Below are 24,378 nucleotides of genomic sequence, written 5' to 3'. Positions count from 1 at the left end.
TCCAAGGGATTTAGTTGTATGCCACTGTATCATACATCAAGAGAGTTTGTGTGCACATTCCCTGAAGCTTACCAATGTGATGAAAACAGTTGTGTCCACCATAAACTTCATTAAAAGCAGAGGGCTGAACAACCGCCAGTTCAAGGAGCTACTCAGCGAGCTTGAGTCAGAGTATGGTGATCTGGTTTATCACTGTGAAGTGCGATGGCTGAGTCGTGCAAATATGCTCGCGCGGTTTTATACACTGCGGGAAGAAGTCAGACGCTTCATGGAGATGAAGGGGAAACCTGGAGCTCAGTGATGGCAAGTTCCTCCGTGATCTGGCCTTCATGGTGGACATCACCAAGCACCTGTCAGAGCTAAACATCAAGCTGCAAGGTCCCAACCAGCTCATCAGCTCTCTGCTTTCAAATGTGAAATCATTTGAAGTGAAGTTAAGGCTGTGGCAAGGACAACTGGAAATGGGAAACACTGTGCACTTTCCCACCCTACAAGAAAAAAAGCCTGATGTTACGACTGAATATGCTGGTGAGTGTGCAAAACTCATTCAGGCATTTGATGAGAGGTTTCATGATGTGAAAAATATACAAAAGGAACTCGACATGTTTGCGACGCCATTTAATGTGCAACCATTTGATGTGCCAGACAACCTCCAAATGGAAATAATTGAACTCCAAAACAACAACAAGCTCAAAGCCAAGTACAACAACCTCTCTCTGCTGGACTTTTACAAACTGTATGTTCGTGCTGAGGATTTTCCCATCCTGAGGAGACATGCCCTGAATTTTGCATCTCTGTTTGGGACAACATATAGCTGTGAACAGTTCTTTTCAAAACTGACTCTTGCAAAGACTCGCTTCCGCTCAAGACTGACAGACTCAAACTTGGAAAACCAGCTTCGAGTAGCATCATCATCACTGCCAGCTGACATCAGACGCCTCGCTAAAGAAAAACAGTTCCAGCCATCGCATTAGGTGAGTCTAGAAATGCAGCAATCATGAGGCTTAGTAACACAGCGGTTATAGACTTTTTTCGTCTTTTTTTTTAATCCCTAGTTATGTGTTCATAATAGTATGGCCCTCGGAGGACTTTATAAAATTTGAAATGGCCCTTGATATGAAAAAGGTTCAGGGTTGCTTTACAGCAACTGACACAATTCAGCCAAACTTGACCAGTGTATCAACGTAGTCACTATTATATAAAGCTCCATAAAATACCCTGTGGTCATATGTTCCTAGCATTGGTCAGCCCAGTGGCAGTGGGATCCCTAGCCCCTGGCAGTGCTGATGTTATTGAGACACGCACAACTGTAATACAGTAGTACAGAAGGGAGCCAACAGAAGCACTGCTGAGAACCAGGCCGGCCTCTGCTGTCGGCGGGTGTATGTATGGACCGTGCATGAAAACCTTCCCCTGACGGCATATCAAATGAAGAGCTGAAGGAGACCAGTGGCAGTCACACTGATATGCAGCGGGAACACGGACCATTTCAATCCCGCTCTAACATCCGTCGGTGGAGCGAGGCCCTCTGCTTGTCTTTACGTGGAGCCTCTTCACTTTGTTGCAGCGCTTTCCATAAAGCATGCAGCGATTATTCATATCGTTTTCAAATCGCCTCCGTTTGAACCACTCGTAATCCTGTTATGAGTTTCATCAAGCTTCAATGTTTAATTTGAATGCTGTATAAAAGCTGTTTCTCATTATCCAGCAGTTCATCCTCGCCGTTTCTGACCCTTAAAATGGTCTGCTTGGTTTCATGAAGTCGTATAAAGTCAAAGTATATGCATCTTTTATGCGTGATTGTAATTCCTACTTCTGATGCATTATGATCATCATTATGCATCATGGTTTATATGATGTATGTGAAAATGCTCAACTTTGCAGAAAAACGTCATTTGAATGCATTGTGATCTAATATATTATTGCCTGCATAATTGTGACGCATAATTAAAACAGGGCTTCAGGGAAAGTATCTGATGATCCATTCTTTTAATTGCATAATTTAGAAAAGAAAATTGAGATTTGTTTTATGTCATTTTTATTCACGACCCGCAGGTCATCACAATGGTGACCACGGCCAAGTACAAAGTTCAAAAGGCGTCGGCTCCTAAACTCAGCCGTCCGATAGTCACATGATCTTTCAAAGTCACGTCAGGTTTCTTTTCATAATCACAATTAAAGTCACAAAGGGCTCCGCACACACCCGTATCATAATGAGATGAGAGGACTCTCACCTCTTACACCCTACCCCCTGACCTGCCTGATGGCCTCGGGCATCAAACAACGAGCCAGGAGGACACCTTGAGAGGGGTCACATGACTGTGGGGCTCCTTCTTCCAGTCAGCTAGAGAGGAAAAGGTGACATTGAACCAATCAGAACAAGACAAAGAGAGTAAAAGGAAACGCAGGTCATGAAGTGTATTGTATGTTTCAGTCGCTCACAAAGGCTGTATAACACTATGTATACCGTAGGCCTGAAGGAAGGACTTGGTTTGGGTTTGAACCTGATCCTTTCGGTGCGGATGTAACGCCCCCCCGCCGTTAGACCAGGGGTTCCCAACATCTGATTTGTACATGGGGTCGCATGAGATAGCTGATGTAAGCTATAGATATTTGAGGATCCACTTTCAGCCAACCTAGTGTCCTGTATATAGAAACGTATTGCCTAATGATTCATAGCCACTAACTAATGACTACTAATTTAATGTGTGGTAGAGCGGTGTGAGTACATTGACAGGGACGTTGATATCACCGGAAGATGTTGATTGGGTGAAAACTTTGTGTTGAAGCAGATTCACAAAAGTTAATGTGTAATGTCATATTCAGAGCAGGGAATTAGGTCACAGCCCAAAAATGGTTGGGAACCCCTGCACTAGACTATGCATCCTCTCTCATGTTGAGAAACTGCATGACGGGAACATTCTGCAATAAAGAATCACTGATAGCAGGGAGGTTCTTTGTTCCGAAACATAACATCAATCATTTGTCTACGCCATTAAATGTCACAGCCCTGATTCAGTACATTATTAAGATCTAAAACTGAACTTTATCGCTACCCCTTCAACGACATCCATCACACATAAATCTCTCTGATGAACAAGGTGTCGTTCAAACTCCTATTTCCTCTAAATATGAACCATTTCTGTGATCAGCTCATCCATCCCGTACATTATGAACTACGTGTTCAACATGTCTGCCACATCTGTGTGTGTTAACGTCAATCACAAATTATGCATAATGGCCTGAACAAATTGTGTGTTTGCCTATCTTGTCATCGCGTGTCTGTGTTTATTGACGGCGGGCAACAGTTTAGACCGCTTCAACAGATGCAGCCACATCTGTCAAAACTTCCCCAGCCCTCAATTAATCTGTTACTGTAGCTGTTAACACCAACACTGAATACTGGGTCTGAATTCTCCTCCCATAATGCCTCTGTCTACTTATCAGGCTTCCCCAGAAAAGTCCACCTTTTCCTTTTTTCTTTTCTTCTACGGAGCTCATTATTTTCTTGAAGAACTGAAGCTGGAACTCATTTCTCAGCTCTTTTTTTTGGTGGGGGGATGTGTCTCATGCTGCCGTGTGCTGTTTGGACCGGCTACAGGGTAATCACTGGTGATGAACTAATTTATTGAATTGCTTCTGTCAGATTGTCCCTGTGGACGGCTCCGTGGTGCCACACATCAGACCCAAAGGCCGTTTGTGAAATGACATTCAGGTGTTGGGTTGATTAGAAGTGCTTTCCGTGTGGATCCTCATTACCACTAGCTTCTCACTGTCCTCGATCTTGCTCTCACTCTCTCTCCAGCACACTACCACGCTTCCACACACATACACACAAACACTCCTTCAATATGCAATTTCAAACCAGCAGAAATAAAACCTAAAATTAAGTTGTAAGAAACAGTCTTTTACCAGATAAAACCTTTTTATGGAAACAACTGGAATCATTTTCAGTTGTTGGTTTATTTCCCAACAGAATAATAGTTCTTTGTTGAATAATTAAAGGAAAGGGTGTCCAGCAATCAGGCGTTTGTATATAAAATCCCCCAAAAATACTTATTTAACACCTGATCTTTATCTTTAATTCTTTATTCTCCTTCTGCCCACTCTTCTCCCTCTCCCCTGCCCTCCCTCCCTCTCCCCCTCCCTCCCTCCCTCCCTCTCCCCCTCCCTCCCTCCCTCCCTCCCTCTCCCCCTCCCTCCCTCTCCCCCTCTCTTCTCCCTCCTCTCCCTCACCCCCTCCCTCCCCCTGGTAGAGGTGGAGAGCAGCAGTGACGTGGTGCTGTACTCTGGGCTGAGTGCGGGGGTCCTGACGGTGGTGGTCCTGATCGTGGTGGTCACGCTGTACCGGAGGAGCCACAGTGAGTACGGCGTGGACGTCATTGACTCCTCCGCCCTCACCGGCGGCTTCCAGTCCTTCACCTTCAAGACGTCCAGCCAAGGTGAGCTCTCCCCACACACACACACACACATAAATGCATGTGTAACATTTAACAATGAACATGTTTGTTCATGCAAATTACTGCAATAACATATTTTAAGGTGTTTTCTGAACAAGACACGTACGCACAAAGTTGAATGGACATTTGTTATGCCAACCCTGACCCCGTTATATCGTCCAATCAGGAAGTCCCAGGGAAACGACCTGACCTGAAACGGGCTGCTTCCAGCCAGCCTCTCAACCTTATAAAGTATAAAACCCTGGCCCCTCCTGCTTCCTCAGTCCTCGTTAGGAGACAAAGAAGGACACGTTTAAGGGTGCCGATGGTGATCTGGTGTCTCATTATAATGACAGAACTGGCGCTCTCTCGGCTGCCGGGCGCCGCCTGATGAATCAACAGCCCTGTTCACCAGAACCGCCAAAGTCCACTAAGCACTCAAGGATTCATCAAAATCTCATCGTTGGATGTAAAGAGAGAAAAGTCCTCCCAGGTCTACGATGCTCCATAAACGTAGAACTGTAGCGTTCAAAGCCACTCGATAAAACCCTGAGGGAAGCGGCGACGCCGGAGAAGCAAATCTAGCAACAGGCGCTTGGGTCGACCCTCGAGACAAATAATGATTGCGGAAAAACAAATGTGTCTCAGCCCGGGGCGTCTCAGGGCATTAAAGCTGCATATCTAACAGGACACTTCATTTGACCACAGTCTGCTCAGACTGCTCCGTCTCAGCACATCTCTTTGCTGCTCTAACCTTTAGCGCCGCCACAACAGTGGCTAGCGTTGTTGGCTCTGACTGGGATACGACCACGACTACGACGGCACTTAGGTTTTGATGAACAAGACAGGTCGCTCTCGCTCCTGTTATTTGATCACACAGTCGCTGGGTCGCTCTCCGTCTCTATGAGGGCTCTACTGAAAGCACTCCTTTGCAAATAGATGGAAGAATAACAGCTGACTTTGGTACAAAAAAAGAGACAATCCAGGGATTTCTTTGGGAGGCAAAAAACAACGCTTTCTTTAATCTCCTCCTCAGAGAATTCAACTGTCAGATAACAACTGCTCATCCGCTGTCAGCGTGGATCCCAACCTTCAGGTCGAGGGGGGGGGGCGTAGGTTGGCTTCTCCTTGTCTGTTGTGAAGGAACATGCTAGTGATGGACAATCTAAAGCTACAGGAAGCTTCATATGTCGGGGAGGTCAAATCCCCGGCCTTAGCTGTGGCGCCGCTGCTGCTGCTTGTACAACTGTGGTTCTGTGTGTCTGACAGGATCTGGCCAGGGCTTCTAACACAGGTCTTGTTCTAAGACTAATCCACCACTAAAGGCACTGCTGACGAGAGCCTGATTCAAGGTCTGCAAAGTCCTGACACAAAAAAAACTGCTAAGAAGTGTCTCATATAGGCTGTGTTATGGCAGCTAGCTGGCTTTAGCTAGCTTCAACTTTTCCTCATGTCGAAGTATCTTCATTTACCCTACAATTTTCTCGATGACTTATCAGTCTGGTCATGGTAGCTCTTAAAGGTCCCATGACATGCCACCAGGTGTGGTGTGATTAGCCGTTGCAAGCCGTTATAGCTGTCATAATAGACAGATTTTCAAAACGACTTGTAACGGCCAATCACACCACACCTGGTGGCATGTCATGGAACCTTTAAAGTTGTGAGCAGAAATGACAAATTACAATGCATTCGACATTTTTACCCAATTAACATTTATATGTAGCCTATAATTTATAAGTGCGGTAGTATATACCTTTTGTACTGAAATTATAGGATAATCGTACTTATCATAAATGTCACATCCGATCTGTGCTTTCTCTGCTTCAGTCTCCGGTGGATCAATCTTCTGGAGAATAACAGATAACCTCACAAAAAGCTAATTTATTTGTTATTCCTTCAAATTGAGGAAAAAACATCCTCTCCAATCTCATCACTCTTCACTCTGACAGTTTATTTTTGTTTGCACTCAATTCTGAATCACCAATCGTACTTTAGAATAACATTGGTCATAAGTATCAACGTTTGAGTAAGAAATACCCCTAATCAAGAGGAAGTTACAGTTAAGATGAAGTCACAAAATGTGTTGATGTATTTCGCTCCTTAAATAGAAAATAGAGTCTCAGAACAGGGGATTTATTTTCCCAAGCCTGAATTGATGGGTCACCACAGCAGTGATCTTCTGCAGAGCGGCAGAAAGTGCATTTTGATGAACCAGCAGGACACATCAAAGACTATTACCCTGCTCTGGGCCTCTTTCGATATAAGAGCCAATAAAGCCATCATTTCATAGATTATTATAATCGGTCCATGCCCCAAGATAAAAATACCATACAGCCTTTTGATAATAACTACTTTCACTCTCTCTCTCTCTCTCGCTCTCTCACTCTCTCGCTCTCTCTCGCTCTCTCGATCTCGCTCTCTCGATCTCGCTCTCTCGATCTCGCTCTCTCTTCGTCCTTATCTGTAAACTGCCAAACGGATGCTTGGACTGTATCTAGAAATAATTCTGGATTGATCTGAGCCAATGGAGCCTTAAAGTGGAGGTGGGTGGGTGAGTGGCAGTGGGTGAGATGGAATGATTCTCTGAGATAGACCATGAGAGGCCAGGAAGAATGCCTATTATGTCATGTATTAAGAACAATCAAAAACAACTATTCAAAATATCCATACATTTACTTAGTTAGTGAATTAGTGAATTAAATTATAACCGTTAAGCCATTATAACATTTAAGACTAGATTGTCACATGTTAGTTGTTACAAAGTGGATTATGCTGTTTCCCACCAAGCTGATTAGTTTATTCCAATAAACTAAAGCAGTTTAAGAGCTTGAGCATAATTTGTTTTTTTTTTATTGCCAAAATCCCAAACAACAAGGATTATTTTGTATCCTGCTCATGAGATTGTTGTCCACAGAGAAATAAAGCTGAAAAGTTCCATCGCTTTGGTTTAGGAGAACATCTGTGATGAGCTAAGCTCTCGTCAAAATGTTAAACTAAGCTAAACAGATATCTGTACCCAATTCTACATTAAGACTGTTAATTCTGTTAACATATTTCCTAAACTGTGTACTTGTTATATACTTTAGGTTTGGTCACGGTTGGTCACGGTGCCTGGGTGGGGTTGACCTGTTTCTGTGTGTCCGGTGTGTTCAGGAAACCCCCTGCTGATCAACTCGTCCATGCAGCCCGACCTGAGCGTGTCGCGGACCTACACCAGCCCCATGTGCTTTCAGGACTCCATGGACAAGGAGCTAATGGCCGACCACTCCCTGCTGGACCCACTGCCTGACATCATGGTCAAAGGTACGGCACACAACGCCTTTAAAGGCAGCCCGCAATGTTCCAGGCAGCTCGCTGTGTTGGTGGCGCGAGCCGCTAGTGTGCTCACCACGTAGACGACGCGGCTCACTATGACTCCGGTTCGATTCTGACTAAAGTCATTCACTTTCTCTTTCAACCTGAAATGTCTGTCTGTATTTCCAGTCCTGTACATAAAGGTGCACAGAGCCTGTGAAAAAAAAAACATTAATAGAGACGGTCACAAAAAAATAAACATTCATAAAGAAGGCTGCAAAAAAAAAGCAATGAATTCCTGTCAGTTTTTCTTTTCATCGCCGTCCCCAAAGCATTCTTTGATCAGGGCTGATTTCAGCTTTATTTTATATATCTATATTTCATGGTTTCTTTGTGCCTTTATGTGCGGTACATTGAAGAGAGACAGGAAAGCGGAGCGTAGAAGCTAAGAATTGACATGTAGCATAGGAGCACAGGTGGGAATCGAACCTGTGTCACTCACAATGCGTACCCCCCTACGCAACGGTCAGCGCACTATGCTTAGTGGACCCCGTTCCAGCTTCATTTGACGTCAGTACCTCATGAGTCGGGGCGAGGGGATGGTGACAGATAAGACCACGGTGTGTGTCCGTCTGTCCATCTCTCCAGGGAGAGGGGAGCGGGCCGAGTTCCCCGTCATGTCCCATCCCAGGACCTTCCCCCGGGGCGTGGCGCCGGACTACCAGGGCGTGGGCGTGGACGCCACGCTGGGCCGCAGGGGGAAGACCCTCTTCATCCCCCACGGCCTGCCCCGCCCTCCTCCCCCTCCTCTTCCTCCCCCGCTGAAGATCACCAGGGTGCTGGGCCACGCGGGAGGAAGGCTGGTCGTACCCAACACTGGTGAGGAGAGAGAGAGAGAGAGAGAGAGAGAGAGAGAGAGAGAGAGAGAGAGAGAGAGAGAGAGAGAGAGAGAGAGAGAGAGAGAGAGAGAGAGAGAGAGAGAGAGAGAGAGAGAGAGAGAGAGAGAGAGAGAGAGAGAGAGAATTTTCTGAAGGAATGTTCTTTAGAGAGAGTTAAAAAAAATTGTAACATGTAATTCTGGGGAAAGAGAGATGGTGGGTAAAAGATGAGGGTTGATGACAGAAAGAATGAAACCAGGGCTTCTCACCCAAAGGTTCTCCTCCTGACACTCCTTCCTCCAGTCCTCCTGGTTTCATGAGACCGTGTTCAATGTTTTATTTGATGTTGCTGTATTAGTGTTCTGTTCAATGTTATATGTGTGGCAAAGTGTTGTTGACCGTTATTCTGAGCTGTGATGTCTTGAGAGAACGAAGGACAAGAGCAGGAGCTTCAAATATGATTTATTTCTCCACACGTTGGTGTCTGCTGAGCCACGATTGACGAGCAGACACTTATTGTTTGTGACAGGAAGTGTGTGTGTGTGTGTGTGTGTGTGTGTGTGTGTGTGTTGTGGCAACCCGCCTTGGGGAGTGAACCGCCTTACTCCAATCATGACCCGATTTAACCATGCAAAAGCCAAAAAGGCACCTTTATTGCAAAATCAAAAGTCAAAGTACAAAGATAACCAAAATCTGGGAGGAATTGACGGTCCTGACACCCAGAAGGACTGGTCTCTCCACACGACTGCCCCATGGGTGGGAGAACCCTGAATGAGTGGAGAAGCAGGCTATTTAAGCCCTGCTTCTCCACCTGTTCCTCAGCAGTCGGTTGCACCTGCAGAACGTAAAGCCGATCATAAGTTCGGGTGTAAAGCTCGCCTTAACCCTAGGCTCGACGTAGCTAGTTTCAAACTAAAGGTGTTCTAAATTTTGGTTGCACCACCATAACTTAAGTTTTAACGTTATTAGTAGTGCGTAAATTGTACCAGTGTCGCATTTAATGACGTTTAGCTAATTTCAAGCCAATCGTTGACAGCAAACAATGTAAACAGGAAGTAGCTGCTACCGGCAAGTTTCCACCTTATCCGAGTGAAGATGCGTTAGCACTCAAATGAGAGGGCAAACAAAACAGTTTGACAGTCATTTATTCTCTAAAATTGACTTGGGCGTGAGGTTAAGCTATTTGATGGCAGATTTTTATAATAAATTGCAGCTCATTGCTGCTTTGTATGCTATTCGTTGTGTGCCTACCTGGCTTTGTATGGCTATGCATTGTATTGGTTTGTACGTGGGCCGAAACCGAAATCGCGCATATATAGATCTACATCATCATACTGATGAAATGGATCGATACGGTCACGGACAATCCGTTCCCGACGCAAACCGCGTTGAAACTCCTCTTCCCATTGCTCAAAACGAATAGCCGTCTTTGGTATTTACCGGTCTTTATCGTTAGAATGGAACTTACACCAGCTAGAGGGGAGGTGTAAAATATAAGTTATAACTTAGTGTTACGTTGAAACTATCTGCTTGGTGCAAATGCTATTTTTTTAGTAGAGTGTAAAGTCGAACGTTTGGCAGTTTACGTTCACCGTAGTCTACGTGGGACCTTACGTTCTGCTGGTGCAACCAGCTGCAGGTGCGCTACATCTGGCTAATTGGCAAGCCCGGGGTGGGTGTGTGTGTGTGTGTGTGTGTGTGTGTGTGTGTGTGTGTGTGTGTGTGTGTGCGTGCACACTCATACATGGTGCATGTATGAGTGTCTGTGTGTGTGCATATGTGTGTGTGTGTGTGTGTTGACCTCCTGTGTCTGGACGATCAGCCCTGCTTTTGTCTCTCTGTAGGCATCAGCCTGCTGGTGCCCCGTGGAGGGATAGCTGAAGACACGAGCTGGGAGATGTACATGATCATCAACCAGGAGGACAGCAGGTGAGGCCCACACTGAGGCTCTGAGACCACCCCCTCCACACACACACACACACACACACACACACACACACACATACACACATACACATATACACATACATATACACACAAACAAACGCACACACATACAAATACGCGTGCACACGCACACACCTACAGACACACACACATATACACACACACATACAGACACAAACACATACGCATACACATATGCATACACACACACATACAAATACGCATACACACACGCACACACATACAGACACACACACACACACATACACACACCCCACACATACAGACATACACATATGCATACACACACACACACACACATACTTACACATTCACATACACACATACACATACACATACACACATACACCAGCTCCTTCGTCTGAGTGGGTTTTAGCGGGGGAGCTGCTGTGTGAGAGGCAGCGCATCACAAAGGGCTTAGATAAGACAAAGGAACGACACACACTGAAGAAATGTGACTCGAATGTCGCGGCAAAGTTCAAATATTTTAACTCGAGTGAAAGTGTCGTGCTGCAAATCCTCGTGAACGCGCTCGCCCGTGACAGGGCTTTCATGCCGCTCCACAAGTCAAATCTTGCCGCAGGTTTTCTAGCGACAAATGTCGCCTGATTTGCGTCTCTACGTTGACTTTGTACGGAGTCGTGTTGCCCTGTCGTGTTTGGTGTGAATGCACAGTTAAAGTCTGCATCGCCTGGGTATCAAACTTGTGCACCCCGCCGTTTTTCCCCCTTTTTCCCTTTCGTCGCACCCTGAAGATTAGTTAAACAGGTTTTGTTATTACGATGGGAACTCATGGAGGAGCAGTCTGGGGACCATCTCTTCCCTGAAAGACCCCTGAAAGAGTGGGTGGAGGTGGAGGAGGAGGAGAAGTAGGGGAGGAGGTGGAGGAGGAGGAGTGGGTAGTATGGAAAGAGTGTGTAGTAGAGGAGGTGGAGCAGTGGGTGGTGGTGGAGGAGGAGTGGGTGGTGGAGGAGGAGGGGGAGTAGGTGGTAGGGGAAGAGTGTGTGGTGGAGGAGAAGGAGTGGGTGGTGCTGGAGGAGCAGAGGGGCCTGCGCTCCATCGGGCTCCGACCAGAAGCTGTCAGTCAATCTCATCCCTATCTCCAGAAACCCAAGGAGAAACCAGATGCTTCCTCCCCCTGTTGTGTGACCATCTGCATGAGATCTCTCTCTCTCTCTCTCTCTCTCTCTCTCTCTCTCTCTCTCACTACGGTTGAGGAATAAGAATCAATCGAGGGTGCGTCCCTCGCCCGCTCCGCGGCTCATCGGCGGTCTCAGATGTCCTCCGAGCCGCTCCTCTGACCTTCCCTGCTGAGTCGGGGTCGTCTGGCGGTCTTCTCAGGGGACCCCTGGAGCACAATAAGACCACGCTGTCAAACTCCCACAGCAGATCTAATGTCATTCAACATGCGGGACATCCATTAGAATCGGACGCTTCACAACACATGGCACTGTTTCAGGGGCTGGGTGGCGGGGGGTGGATTTGCGTGTTATTTTATAGTCTCTCGGGGTAATGGAGAGGATGTAAGCATCATCCGTACCGGTCACAGCCGTTAGAGAGTAGCTTCATCAAAGGAGTCGTACCGCGAGCGGTGGCTGACGTAGTTGTGGACCTTGTGTTTAACCACGTCACCCACCTGTTGGTGTACCTGTTTTCTATATTTTTTTTTACTAACTGTGTTGCTAAAGGTCCTCATCACTGCTTCTTCTCTATCAAAGAAACAGCGACTGTGTTAAAGTAGGTGAGGTTCACCTTGGCATTATTTGTGTTAAATCGCAGACTTATAGATATGTTATGTTTATTAAGGCTTATCATAATAACAAAAGAAATAGTACATCAAGGATGTGAAGCCCTACAAGGGACAGGGGATGAGAGAGGAGCAGAGTGGTGTCCAAAGCAGAACCACATTAAACATTTACGCTGCATTGAACCAAACAAAGACGTCTCTCTTTCTCCCTCACACGGTGTTAAATAATAAACCAGCGTCTTTAATCACTGCTCAGCACAGCAGGCTGGCTGATCAGCAGCGGCCAAACAGCAGCAGGTAACCTTGGCAACTACAAAGCCTGGGGGTGGACCGAGGCAGCTGAAGGTACCCCCTGTACCCCGTGTGTGTGTTGGCTTGATGGGCTCACCTGTCACCAAGGGCCCGTTTCTGACACGACGCAGAGGAGAAGGAGAAAGGAACGACTGGTCCACTCTCCTCTGGAGGAACCGTCCTCCTGAAAACCGCTTAGAGAATAAAAACGAGAGCAGTTATGCTAACAGTTTATTCCTCTTAGTGAGTGATGTAATATTAAGTAAGCGATAACAATAATACGAAATCCCAAATTGTGTGTGTGTGTGTGTGTGTGTGCGTATGTGTGTTAGTGTGAGTGCACGCACCAATCAGATTCTAAATCAGGCGCTGTGGTCGCACAGGTTGCATTCATAGCGCCCGGCCATCCTGTGAGGGCCTGGCGACAGCAGGGCACACACAAGAGTGTGTGTGTGTGTGTTCTGCGTGTGTGTGCGTGTGCGTGTGTGTGTGTGTGTGTGTGTGTGTGTGTGTGTGTGTGTGTGTGTGTGTGTGTGTGTGTGTGTGTGTGTGTGTGTGTGTGTGTGTGTGTCCGTCCAGCCCAGCTGTATGACTGATGGTGGTCCTATCAATTGCTGCCTGCTCTTTAGGGCTCCCAGCCACGACCGGGCCCCTGGCCAAGAGCTGCCTTGGCCCCAGCTAATCTGTCAACAGAACCGGGGGCCGGCCGGGCGTTCAGGGGCCCCTGGACCCCAGCAGGCCTGCGTGGCGCTGTGTGTGAACGCCTGTCCTCCGCCGCCACGCTGTCCATTAGTCTGAGGGCTTTAATCTGCCTCTGTCTGCGTGGCAGCCGGCCTCTGATTGGTTCATCCAGAGGGCAGTGGGGGAGGGGGGGTGGTCGATTTTTTTTCTGCTTGCCCCTCACCCCTCTCACAGCCGTGTGTGTGTGTGTGTGTGTGTGTGTGTGTTTTAAATAGAGCTCAGAGCGTAAAAGGTTGGCTTTGTGCTTGGTGGAGATATTGCTTGCTGTGTTTGTGCACTTGTGTTGTGTTTGTGTCCACACTGTGAAGCAGGGAGGTCCGTGACTCCATCATCTCACCAACAGCTGTTTGCTTTATGATTTATTAAGAATGACGCTACCGCCCAATCCAGAGACCCCTACTCCTCTAGCTCCACCAATAGGGGGTTCAGATACTTCATAGGGTGTAGGGATGTCAGGATACCAGAAATTTAGTAGTCGATACCAATACCAGTGAAATTCCACGATTCTCGATACCCAATTCGATACCACGGTCAAAAACAAAACAATAAATCCCATGTACTTCAACATACTCATTTATTAAAAACATTTAAACATTACAAAAAGTGTACAGTGGCACTGGCATGTAGCCTTCAAGTAATGAATAAAAATAAACCACTATTAACATTACAAAAAAAGAACAGTGGCATGTAGTGTTCAAGTAATGAAAAAATAAAAAAAAAAACGCGCTGAAAGCAGGCAGTCATGCAGCTATGCGGCTCGCGTTTACACTTGCGTGCATGGCGGGGTTTAAAACATAACTTCCAACCTAATATTAAGTAATATAACGCAGGTGCGCAAGGCAGCCACAGGAGACGGCAACATTGTGTTCAACCGCTCTGTACCGCGCCGTATTAATTACCAAGTTTTGAAAATAAAAAGTATTTGAAGCGAATAAGCAACGCTGTTTTTGATTTGTTTATTTGGTTTTGAACGAATAGTTTTGGATGCATGCATCGGCTTTGAGTTGGTTTGTTACTTTGAAATTGCATACGCTCGCAACACACACACGCACGCACACATTCACCGCCGCACCCACTACAACCTGCCGATCTTTAATCAAAACAACATCAAGTAAGTGATGCCGAACGCAGTCGTACCATGCGTGTTTAAAAGCGCAACATTGAAACGGGTCCCGTATGAAACAGTTGCGCGGCGCAGCGTTCCAAACGCAAAGTAGGCCTACTTCCAGACACGACTCTTGCTATTCTTTTTATCGACGATTCGAGGCGGAGCCGTCACACTCGCTGCAGCTGCAGTTGCCATCTTCCATGTTCCCGTGTAGGTGTATATGCTGCCCACGTGACGTCCGGAGGAATTGCATCCTCAGTACCTACGGTACTAAGAAAAACGAGTACCGTCACGTTTTTAGAATTTTGGTATTGACTTGGTACCGAAGTATCGGTTCTCGTGATATCCCTAATAGGGTGTGTGTGTATGAACCAATGACCTGGACTATATGTAATGTAACTCTGGCTGTGATTTATACACAAGCATGATCACGAGACGGTTCTGACCTTGGACGTTCTGTGTGTCCTGGCTGAAGAACAAGTCCTCATCAACCATGTAACACTAATGTATATGCTGGTGTTGTTTCTGAAGCATGCTGAAATACTGACCTGCCAGGGCACTTAACGTCTTAACAGCTTAAGAGCAGCCCCCAGAATGGTCAATAGCCCATTGTTTATATTATTCATTTTTATGGAGCTATTTCCGAGGGAGAATAATCCTTCCATGTCCTTCATGCTCACCAATGCATCAAGAGGAAAAGCCAAATGTTTCAAAATGTAGCCCGGGGGTCCTGTCCTTTACACCCATGGACGGGGGGGTGCTTAGAGCGTTTCATCATGCTCCCCCTCCACCCAGACCCTCCACACCACAACCTGCTCAAGTATTGGCCTCAGCGCCCAGGACACGTTTTCATTCATATAAACTAGGGGTGCACGATAATTATCAGGCCGATATTTATCGGGCTGATAACAGAAATTATTACGTCATTCCGATAAGTCTGATATCATGACGAATAGCCCCGATAACATAGCCTATATAATTTCAGTGCCCCGCTCCCACTAATGCTAAATGAAAGGTCTTCGTAACCCTAAAAGTACACATCATACAATCATTACAATACATGAGTTCACAGCTGCATGCGTATATTGAAAATGTTTTTTTTTATTATTATGTTACACCTTTCCTGCTGTCGGCTCCCAGACCATAGTCGAGGAGCACAGTGCCGATGTTCTCTCGGGGGTACCACCCTTCACTTTGACCGGCAGTGGGTCTGCTTATAGGTCGGAATATGGTCAGAATGAAGCGGCCGTCGATGATTGATGAGCTGGGTACTTTATTCTTAGTTTCACTAACTTTACAGTAGACGTTTGCACAGACACAACCAGACTTGTTCATTACTTCACTAAACTGACACACGCTACCGCTCGCTCTCCTCGCTCGTCCACTCACTCACACACACACTGCCATTCCCGCGCACACACACACATACGCTACTCTCGTAACACTTATTATTGTCAACAATTAGCTGAACATTATAGGGTCCCGGCCTTCCACTCCGTTTCCTCAGTTAAACACAGATATCAACTACATTTGTCCCAGTGTTTGTTAGATGTGAAATGAAGCAAAAAATGGCGCTCTCTTCCTCCGGTAATGCAGTCGTTTGCGACACCTTTCTTATTCGTCGTTTCTTCTATTTGTCTGTAACTCATGCGCCAATCTTTCATCGATCAATGCGGATGTTGTGGATGCAACGGAATATATGATGCATCGCTGCAGCAACATTTAAGATGATTGCGATGAGTTCTGCCCATTCTGCCTCCGTTGCTGTCTGCAGTCAAACCAAAACACACCTGAGTGACAGGGGCCGTCCTGCGAACCTCGACCCTACGTTATATCCCGCCCCTTGCAAGCCAGCCCCCCTAAACCCCCCGTTGATTCTACTGATGTCTGCGCGACAATGTCATGATCTTAGGTCATGATCATATATATGTATATGTGTGTGTTATCGGTTATCGGTATCGGCCTTTAGGAGCTGAAAGTTATGAGTTATTGGTATCGGTTTAAAAAAAAAGTTATCGTGCATCCCTAATATAAACAGATAACGCACACACACACATCTCTTCTGCTGTCTAGCTGCGGTTTGGAAACACAGATTCCTCCGTCAGCAGTAGGAGTTGTTTTCTGTGTGTGTGTGTGTGTGTGTGTGTGTGTGTGTGTGTGTGTTGGTGTGTGTCTGTGTCTGTGTCTGTCTGTCTGGTAGCATTCCTTCATATTTCCATGTGTCCCATCAGTATTCCTTGGTCATGTCCGTGTCTAGTGCTCTTCCAGCATTGTGCTTGTATATCTCCATCTCTTCTGTGTCACATTGAGTCTAATCTGTTTCTGTTCCAGGGATCAGACCCGGGCGTCTTACATGTGTCTCCTTGTCTCTGTTGTCGTGTCCCCCCTCCCCCCCCATAGCCCGGCGCCAGAGGAGGAGGACGAGGTCCTGCTGAGCCCGGAGGTGACCTACGGCCCCCCGGGGCTGGACCTGTCCTGCCCTGTGGCTCTGTCGGTGGCGCACTGCGCCGACCTCAGCGGCCCCGCCGACGCCGCCTGGGCCGTCCGACTGAAGAGGTGGACGCCGGAGAACAAGTGGGAGGTAACCTCGCCAACAACACAAACAGTCACTAGGCAAAGGAAGGAGGAGAGAGACGACCAGAGCAATTCTCCTCCCCAACCTCTCCTGAGGTTGGGGAAGGAACGCCGGAGGAGTGCTCCGGTCGTCTCTCTCCTCCTTCACTCGGACGGAGAAGAAGGAAAACGATAGTCACCAAAAAGTCAACTTTATGGTAACTCTCAAAATATGTGCCAGACATACAGTGGAATCTAAATTGCGTTTATCTCCGACCCACGGTGCAATAAAAACAAAAGGAAAACATTTGGTAAAATAAGATATATTTACAATAAGATAAGTGGGGGGGGGCAGTGAGTGCAGAGCCGTGGTTTCAGCCGCGAAAATACCCTGAGCGTTATAATGTAATTCGGTTGACATGACAACACTGTCAACATCAATCCCGGAGAATGCGGTGCGATGCGGTAGCGATGGGGCAGTGGATCCTCTGAAGTCCTCAAAGCAGTTAGTTTTAGAACAAGCAAATTATTTTGCATCTATCATGGAAATGGTGTTCCAGCCTTTGGGCTGTCAAGGACATGTCAAGGAGCCGGCTGCTGTTTGATATTTCAACGGGTAAACCCATAAAGTGATAAACATTGATGGAAAGACGCATCAAAATCTGCAGGCATACTATATTTTTTGTCTTTGTGATGAAGTGAAAGTTTAGTATACCTGCAAGTTTGGAGATTGTATTACAATATAACGAGATATACATGGCGTACACAGTCTGTTTTAATATAGAATCTCGTTTTCACAGTTTTTCAACACTCTTCAATAGTTTTGTATCGCTAACATTGCATGTGCATCGGAGGAAGATTATTTCCAAAGGAAGTATGAGTTGCAATTGTTTTGGAGGCGGGGTGGTAAAACAAAGTGTGAGAGTGAGGCTCCTCACATGTAGCTCCTTCAAACACCTCGTCTCATCACACCCATACCTATACAGAGCTGTGTTAGCATCACCTCAAACAACTCCCAGACACGTAGAGGAGCAGACTGGGAGACCATTTATTCACCACTCTGACATCAATCCGAACCACAGCCATCGTTCCTTTCTTCCTTTTATTCATCCATCTAAACCCCTATTCATCCATCCATCTCCCATTCATCCATCCATCTATTCTCATCCATCCATCCATCCATCCATCCATCTCTCATTCATCCATCCATCCATCTCCTATTCATTCATCCATCCATCCATCTATTCTCATCCATCCATCCATCCTGATTCATCTATTCATCTCCCAATCATCCATCCTCCTTTCATTCATCCAGCCATCTTAACACACATTTATACATCCATCCATCCAGCCATCCATCTCATATTCATCCATCTATTCATTCATCCATCTATCCAAACTTCCATCCAGCCATACATCTCATATTCTTCAATCTAGCCCCTATTCATCCATCCATCCATTCATTCATCCATCAATCCAACTTCCATCAATCAGTCCATCTCCTATCCATCCATCCATCCACCTCCTATTCTTCCATCCATCCACATTAGTGCATTCCCCAGCAGAATAGCCTCACATGTGTTGGATACTCTAATATACTGTAATATTGAGCTAACCCCATCAAAAGGCTTTGGGGACCCCCCCGCCATATCCACACACTCTTCTGTGTTGCCTGCGGAGATATCATGTGTGACCTCCCCCCCGACCCTTGTCAGGGGGGGAGTGTGTGTGTGGGGGGGGGGGGGGGGGGGGGGTGACATTTACACAGGATGTAATTTGCCAGCAGAAATGTGTCGCACAAAAGGGAGCCATGAAAAGAGCCATCATTTATGTGTGTTATACGCCATCACGAACAAAATGAGATGAGAAGAGAAGGAAAGTCCGGTAGGAGTCAGTGAGGAAGAACAGAAAGAAAGAGGGATGGCTAGGGGAGGGAGGATTAAGGCAGGAGACTGAAGGAGGGAGATATGAGAGAGGGAGGGGCATAGGGAGGGAATGAGTTGTCCCTCAAGAAGAAGCAACAGCGTGACCCGTCTCTGTCAGTGTGAAATAATGAGCACTTTATCTCATGCAAAATGCCTCCACGATCCCTGCTCCGCGGGCTCTACTGACATTACAGCTCTCTCTCTCGCTCTCTCTCTCTCTCTCTGTCTGTCCGTCTCTCTCTGTCTCTCTCTCTCTTTCTCTCTCTGTCTCTCTCTCTCTTTCTCTCTCTGTCTCTCTCTCTCTCTCTCTCTCTCTCTCTCTGTCTCTCTCTCACCATCTCTGTCTGTCCGTCTCTCTCTGTCTCTCTCTCTCTTTCTCTCTCTGTCTCTCTCTCTCTTTCTCTCTCTGTCTCTCTCTCTCTCTCTCTCTCTGTCTCTCTCACCATCTCTGTCTGTCCGTCTCTCTATCTCTCTGTCTCTCTCTCTCTCTTTCTCTCTCTCTCTCTCTCTCTCTCTCTCTCTCTCTCCCTCTCGTCCCCTCGGCTCTCTCTATCTTCATTTATCATCGTGTCTCTTAAACATGTACTTTTCTACGACTAGCCCTCTTATTGGCTGCTCTGTGGGGAGGGAATGGCACAGAGAGAGGCTCCACGCTGCAGGAACGCTTGGAGGACAAGGGAGGAGAAGTTTGTCATTATTTTCACTTTGTTTCCCTGAATGAAAATGTATTTTTAGTGAGCTGTACACGAATGAATGAATGAATGAATGCAGAATCAGAATGCAGAAGACAACCCCACAGGCTAGTGCATGACACCGAAGGCTAGTGCACGACACCGAAGGCTAGAGCACAACACCACTGGCTAGTGCACAACACTACAGGCTAGTGATTGACACTACAGGCTAGTGCACACCAACAAAGGCTGGTGCACGTCACTACAGGCTAGTGCAGGACACCACATGCTGGTGCACCACACTACATGCTAGAGCACAATAGTACAGGCTATTGTACAAGACTGCCCTCTCTCCCTCACTTCCTCTTCCCCGCTCTTCCTTCATCTAGGTCCTAAATCGTAAATCTTGAGCTTTACCTTCCCTAACCTGACTTAACCTTCATTTATGCTTGTTTTATGCCGCCATTAAATGTGTGGCTGCCCGTTTGGCCCCTCTTGCACTCCCTATATCCCTGGAGTGAGGGATGCCTCTTCTGCGCTCCTCCTCAAGGCTCCCTCCCTTTAGGGTTTGGGGAGGTTTTCCTTGGCCCTTCAGAGCGGTGGTTCTCAAACTATGGGGTTGGCAACCCTGAAGCCTACTTTAAAGTCACAGCGCGTCGATCCAAAACGCCCAAATCAGGGCCCTAGCACACAGTGCGTACGGCTATTTGCACACACCCCTGAGACTGGAGGTCTGCGGTGCAGAGTGGGCGACCGGGGACCCAGATCACGGACGTCACGCCACGATTCAGAGATCCAACGACGTGACGCGTGTCGTTTCAGCTCCCTTCCCTCATGTTGTTGTCGGTTCTTATTAAAGATGTCTCTGAGGAGTGTTAGTGGGTCTGTCAGTACGCCCCCCCCCCCCTCTGTGATTTGGTCAAACTCCGCCGTCGCATCATTACGGTTAGAGCGGCGACTCCAGACCCCGGGGCGGTGTGGGCGCCGGCCGCTCGCTCTCAGCACGCCATCCGTCACGCCGACCGCCGGTCACGCTCCAGTGGGTCCCAGCGGGGCCCAGGAGGGTCTCAGCGGAGAGGAGACGCTCTCCTACTGCTCTGATGTGTATGGGCAGGCCTACGTGTCTGGCCTGTTCCGTTGGGTCATTAGCATGTTGTTTTGTCTGAGGAAATAGACGATATTACAGAACTGTATATAGCAAAGAATAACTCAACCAGGAGGGTTTACAACAACAAGAGTTATCTTAAAGAGTAATCATGAGTATGCTTGAAGACAGAGGATAAACGTTCTCTGTCTCACTATTATTGACATGGGCATGAGAATGCAATGTCTATGGGTGGGGTCTGGTGCCCTGAGGTACCTTCAGAGAGGGGGTCACAGCAGGAACAGGTTTAGGAACCCCTGCTTTAGAAGGCTTAGGCGTGGGTGGGGTCTTAAAGCTTGTTGTGTTTGTGACTGGGACTGAGGGCTGCTTGTTCCAACATGGCTGACCAGGAGCTTGCCTCAACAGGAAGTGATGTCCTTCGACGAGGAGAGCACCTCCAGCTACGGCCTCCTGGAGGCGGAGCGGTGCCACCTGCTGCTGGGCCGCCCGGGCCGCTACGCCCTGGTGGGCCGGCCCCTGAGCCAGGCAGCCGCCAAGAGGCTGAGGCTGGCCGTGTTCGGGAGCCCCGACCTCAGCAACCCGCTGGGCTACAACCTGAGGGTGTACTGCGTGGACGACACCCCCCACGCCCTGCAGGTGAGGAAGAGGAGAGGGAGGAGGATTATAATGATGAAGTGGAGGGGGAGGAGGAGGATGTTGATGATCATGATCAATTCAATAGTTTTAGCTTTGAGTGGTAGTCTTAACATTTGGTTGGGGTCTAAAAACGCTAGGTGGTTGTTTTAGGATTATTTTGAGTCTCACTGTTTGGCATGTTTACATTAACATCAACGTCTTTACGTGGTTCAGACGATGCTCTTATCCAAAAATGTGTACGTTTCTAAACTTCCACTGAGTTCCTCAGAACACGAGGTTAGGGGCCGTCAGCAACACAGTGCAGATCCATCATAACAGCTCAAACATCACAGTGCACAACTCAGCCATGCAGACGTCTCAGGTCTCCTCCAGTCTTCAGACGGGTTCTGTGAGATAGAGGGGGATTCTGAAGGTTCATCGTCGGTTTATTGTGCATACACACAAAATACAAAATACACACAATAATACTAAAAAAATACATTTTAAAGTTTATAATAATTATTATTATAGTTATTAATAATTCATAGTGATAGTTCTGAACTGTAAATATTTGAAGAAACATTAAATATGACATTGTATGTTGTTTTGACGTTATGGACTCTTGATGAAGTGCTGGTTGAAAGCCTAATCAAAGCCCTGTAGGCAGAACATTTGAAAAGTCAAATGGGAAATGAACAACAATGGTTGGTTGATTAGTCTGTAGTTCTCATTGCCTTTACTGCTCGTGGTAAAGTGTGCATCAAGTCCATACATTAAATATGATTCAACGTATGGATGATGCATATATCCATGTTTTATACTATGAACACCTCATGAACACTGGCATCACAAGCACAAGAATTATATTCATAATCATATTAATTTACAATAACCATATGTGCGATGCATTTACAGCAGAGCAGGGTTTTAGCGTATAAATACACTATGATATAGATATAGTCAGTCATGATCTCACTGTAGCAATGCGATCCTCGTGGCTCGCATTTCAACACAAGTGGTAGATAATTAAAGGCATTCAATGCAATAAATGCTCAGGAGAGACTGAAGCTAGTGTGTGTGTGTACTTTGTAAACTCTATTTAATTGCCTTTGTTCTGCTCGGTGATTAGACATGAGTTGCGTGTTGGGTCCCCCAACCAAACGCTTCCTTCCTGAAGTTTACAACACAAACTTTATCTGGTGGTTCTCCTCCGCCTCTGTTTAAAATGTGCCGTCCAGTCCGGTGAAGCCACGCGGGGGCAGTGCTTAGAAGCGTCGAGCCAAAGCGGGGCTTTTTAATTACAAACACGAGAGATGCTTGGCGAGGTTGCCTCCCCCGGCCCCCCCTACTCAGCCTAATGAACGTGCAGCTAATTAAACGTGAGGCAGGTTATTATTCCTCTCTGTGCGTCTGTGTAACAACATGTTACAACAACCAGGAGCCGCTCTCAGTGGGGCTGCTGGTGCGGTGTGCCGAGGTGCTGCTCAACGGCAGACTGCCCCCGGTCAAACCCACCGGGGCAGTCGTCGGGGCGACAGGAAAGGGTTTACCTCATTATGTGCCACTTTCCAAGATAATCTGGGTAATTAATTTGATGGTGACCAATTTGCATCATGCTGCTGTGCCGTCGCTGGGGGAAGGTGGATCAGAGCTGTTTTTATTCACAGTAAACCAAAACAACAACAGCGCCGTTTGCAGAGGCTCCGCCCACCAGCTGTGGTGGATGAAGGCCGCAGCCTGAAAATGACCAGCCAAGGCACTGCATGATGGCGCTCTCGTTAGCTCACTGTTCGTTTGCAGTGCCTAGTGTGTATTGATAAACAGCCAGTGAGCACTCTTCCATCAGACCAGTGCCCATGAAGAGGAAGAGTGATGCAATACGTGGGATTGGTGCCACCTATTCTTAACCTCATCTCATTAAACACATTATTTTGGAAAGTTGCACAAAATATGTTAAAAAACACTTTCCATCACATTTGCCTCAATGTGTTAAATCTGTGTTTTAAATCACCCTTTTAATATATAAAAAAGCCAAAAACAGTTCTAGTCTTGTTCCCATCACGTTGACAGACAGATGCAGTACATTTAAAATCACTAAAACAACAAATAAAACGTGTTATAAATACATTTCCCGAGACCAATCTGTCTCTTTCTGGAAACGATCAAAGCGCTGGTGTCCTCCCCTCTTCAGGCACGGACGCGCTCATGTTTCACTGTGCAGCCTGTAACAGAGAAGATGTCTCCTGTCGTTGAAACCCTATCGTCCGTATTGACGAATGGAGATTGCGTTAAACGACATTACCATATGGATATCGCAATTAGGTGCATTCAGACAGTGGGCAATTATATCTGCGCAAAGAGCGATGGTATTATGATATAGATATGTTCCATTTTTATGCAATGCAGTTTTTTGTTTAGACACATCTTATTGTCACTTGAAAAAAGTAGTGTTGTAATTTTTTTAAATTATGTATATTATAGGTTGTTTAGTCTAGGTTTCAGGGCATTAGTGGTTAAGTTTAGGTATGAGGAGAACAACTGAATACTTCAAAAGAAAATCAGAGGAAGGAAGGATTTCCACCATGGTCTGAATCACACGAATAAAGGTCATGATCACTTTAGTATTCACTCAACGACCTTTGAAAGGATGTCTCGATCAGTACTACTAAAACATAAATGTGCTTCTGTAATAGTCCTCAGAAAGGCCTTTGTTAGGGTCTGAACCACAGACCGTATGAAATAGGTTAGAACCATCAAGCATGAGCATGAGGCAGCTGAAGCCAGCATACTGCAGTCATTCACACCGGCCATTATCTGGCTGTTAAAGAGTTCTGGAGGAGGATTTATCAATAGTCCCCTCCCCTACACGTGTAAATCACACACACACCGCCCCGGTGTGGAAATGACAACATTAAAGGGCTCAGAAGAACTCAGCCAGACTCTGAACCTGATTAGAGAAGACAACATGCTGATGTTGACCAGAGATTAAGATGATCCGTCCAAGGTATTTATTATTCAAGTGGTTGTATTTCCTAGATCCATT

General features: G+C 46.6%; 1 protein-coding gene across 1 annotated transcript in view; it reads left to right on the top strand.

Moving 5' to 3' along the window:
- The window catches only part of LOC311367622 (netrin receptor UNC5D-like), a gene marked incomplete at both ends in the record, with an annotated part of 148,802 nt that overhangs the window by 118,364 nt on the left and 6,060 nt on the right, over positions 1 to 24,378 (top strand). Inside the window, 6 exons of the mRNA XM_084486438.1 lie at positions 4,257 to 4,442; positions 7,593 to 7,742; positions 8,382 to 8,612; positions 10,456 to 10,540; positions 16,867 to 17,047; positions 21,126 to 21,356. Coding sequence (XP_084342564.1) covers positions 4,257 to 4,442; positions 7,593 to 7,742; positions 8,382 to 8,612; positions 10,456 to 10,540; positions 16,867 to 17,047; positions 21,126 to 21,356 — 1,064 coding nt within the window. The remainder of the gene's footprint in view (positions 1 to 4,256; positions 4,443 to 7,592; positions 7,743 to 8,381; positions 8,613 to 10,455; positions 10,541 to 16,866; positions 17,048 to 21,125; positions 21,357 to 24,378) is intronic.

This window comes from Micromesistius poutassou (genome assembly GCF_964030765.1).
Source record: "Micromesistius poutassou genome assembly, chromosome: 22".
NCBI lineage: Eukaryota > Metazoa > Chordata > Actinopteri > Gadiformes > Gadidae > Micromesistius > Micromesistius poutassou.
Note: the sequence above shows the minus strand (reverse complement) of the source record. Positions and strands in the feature narration are given on the sequence as shown.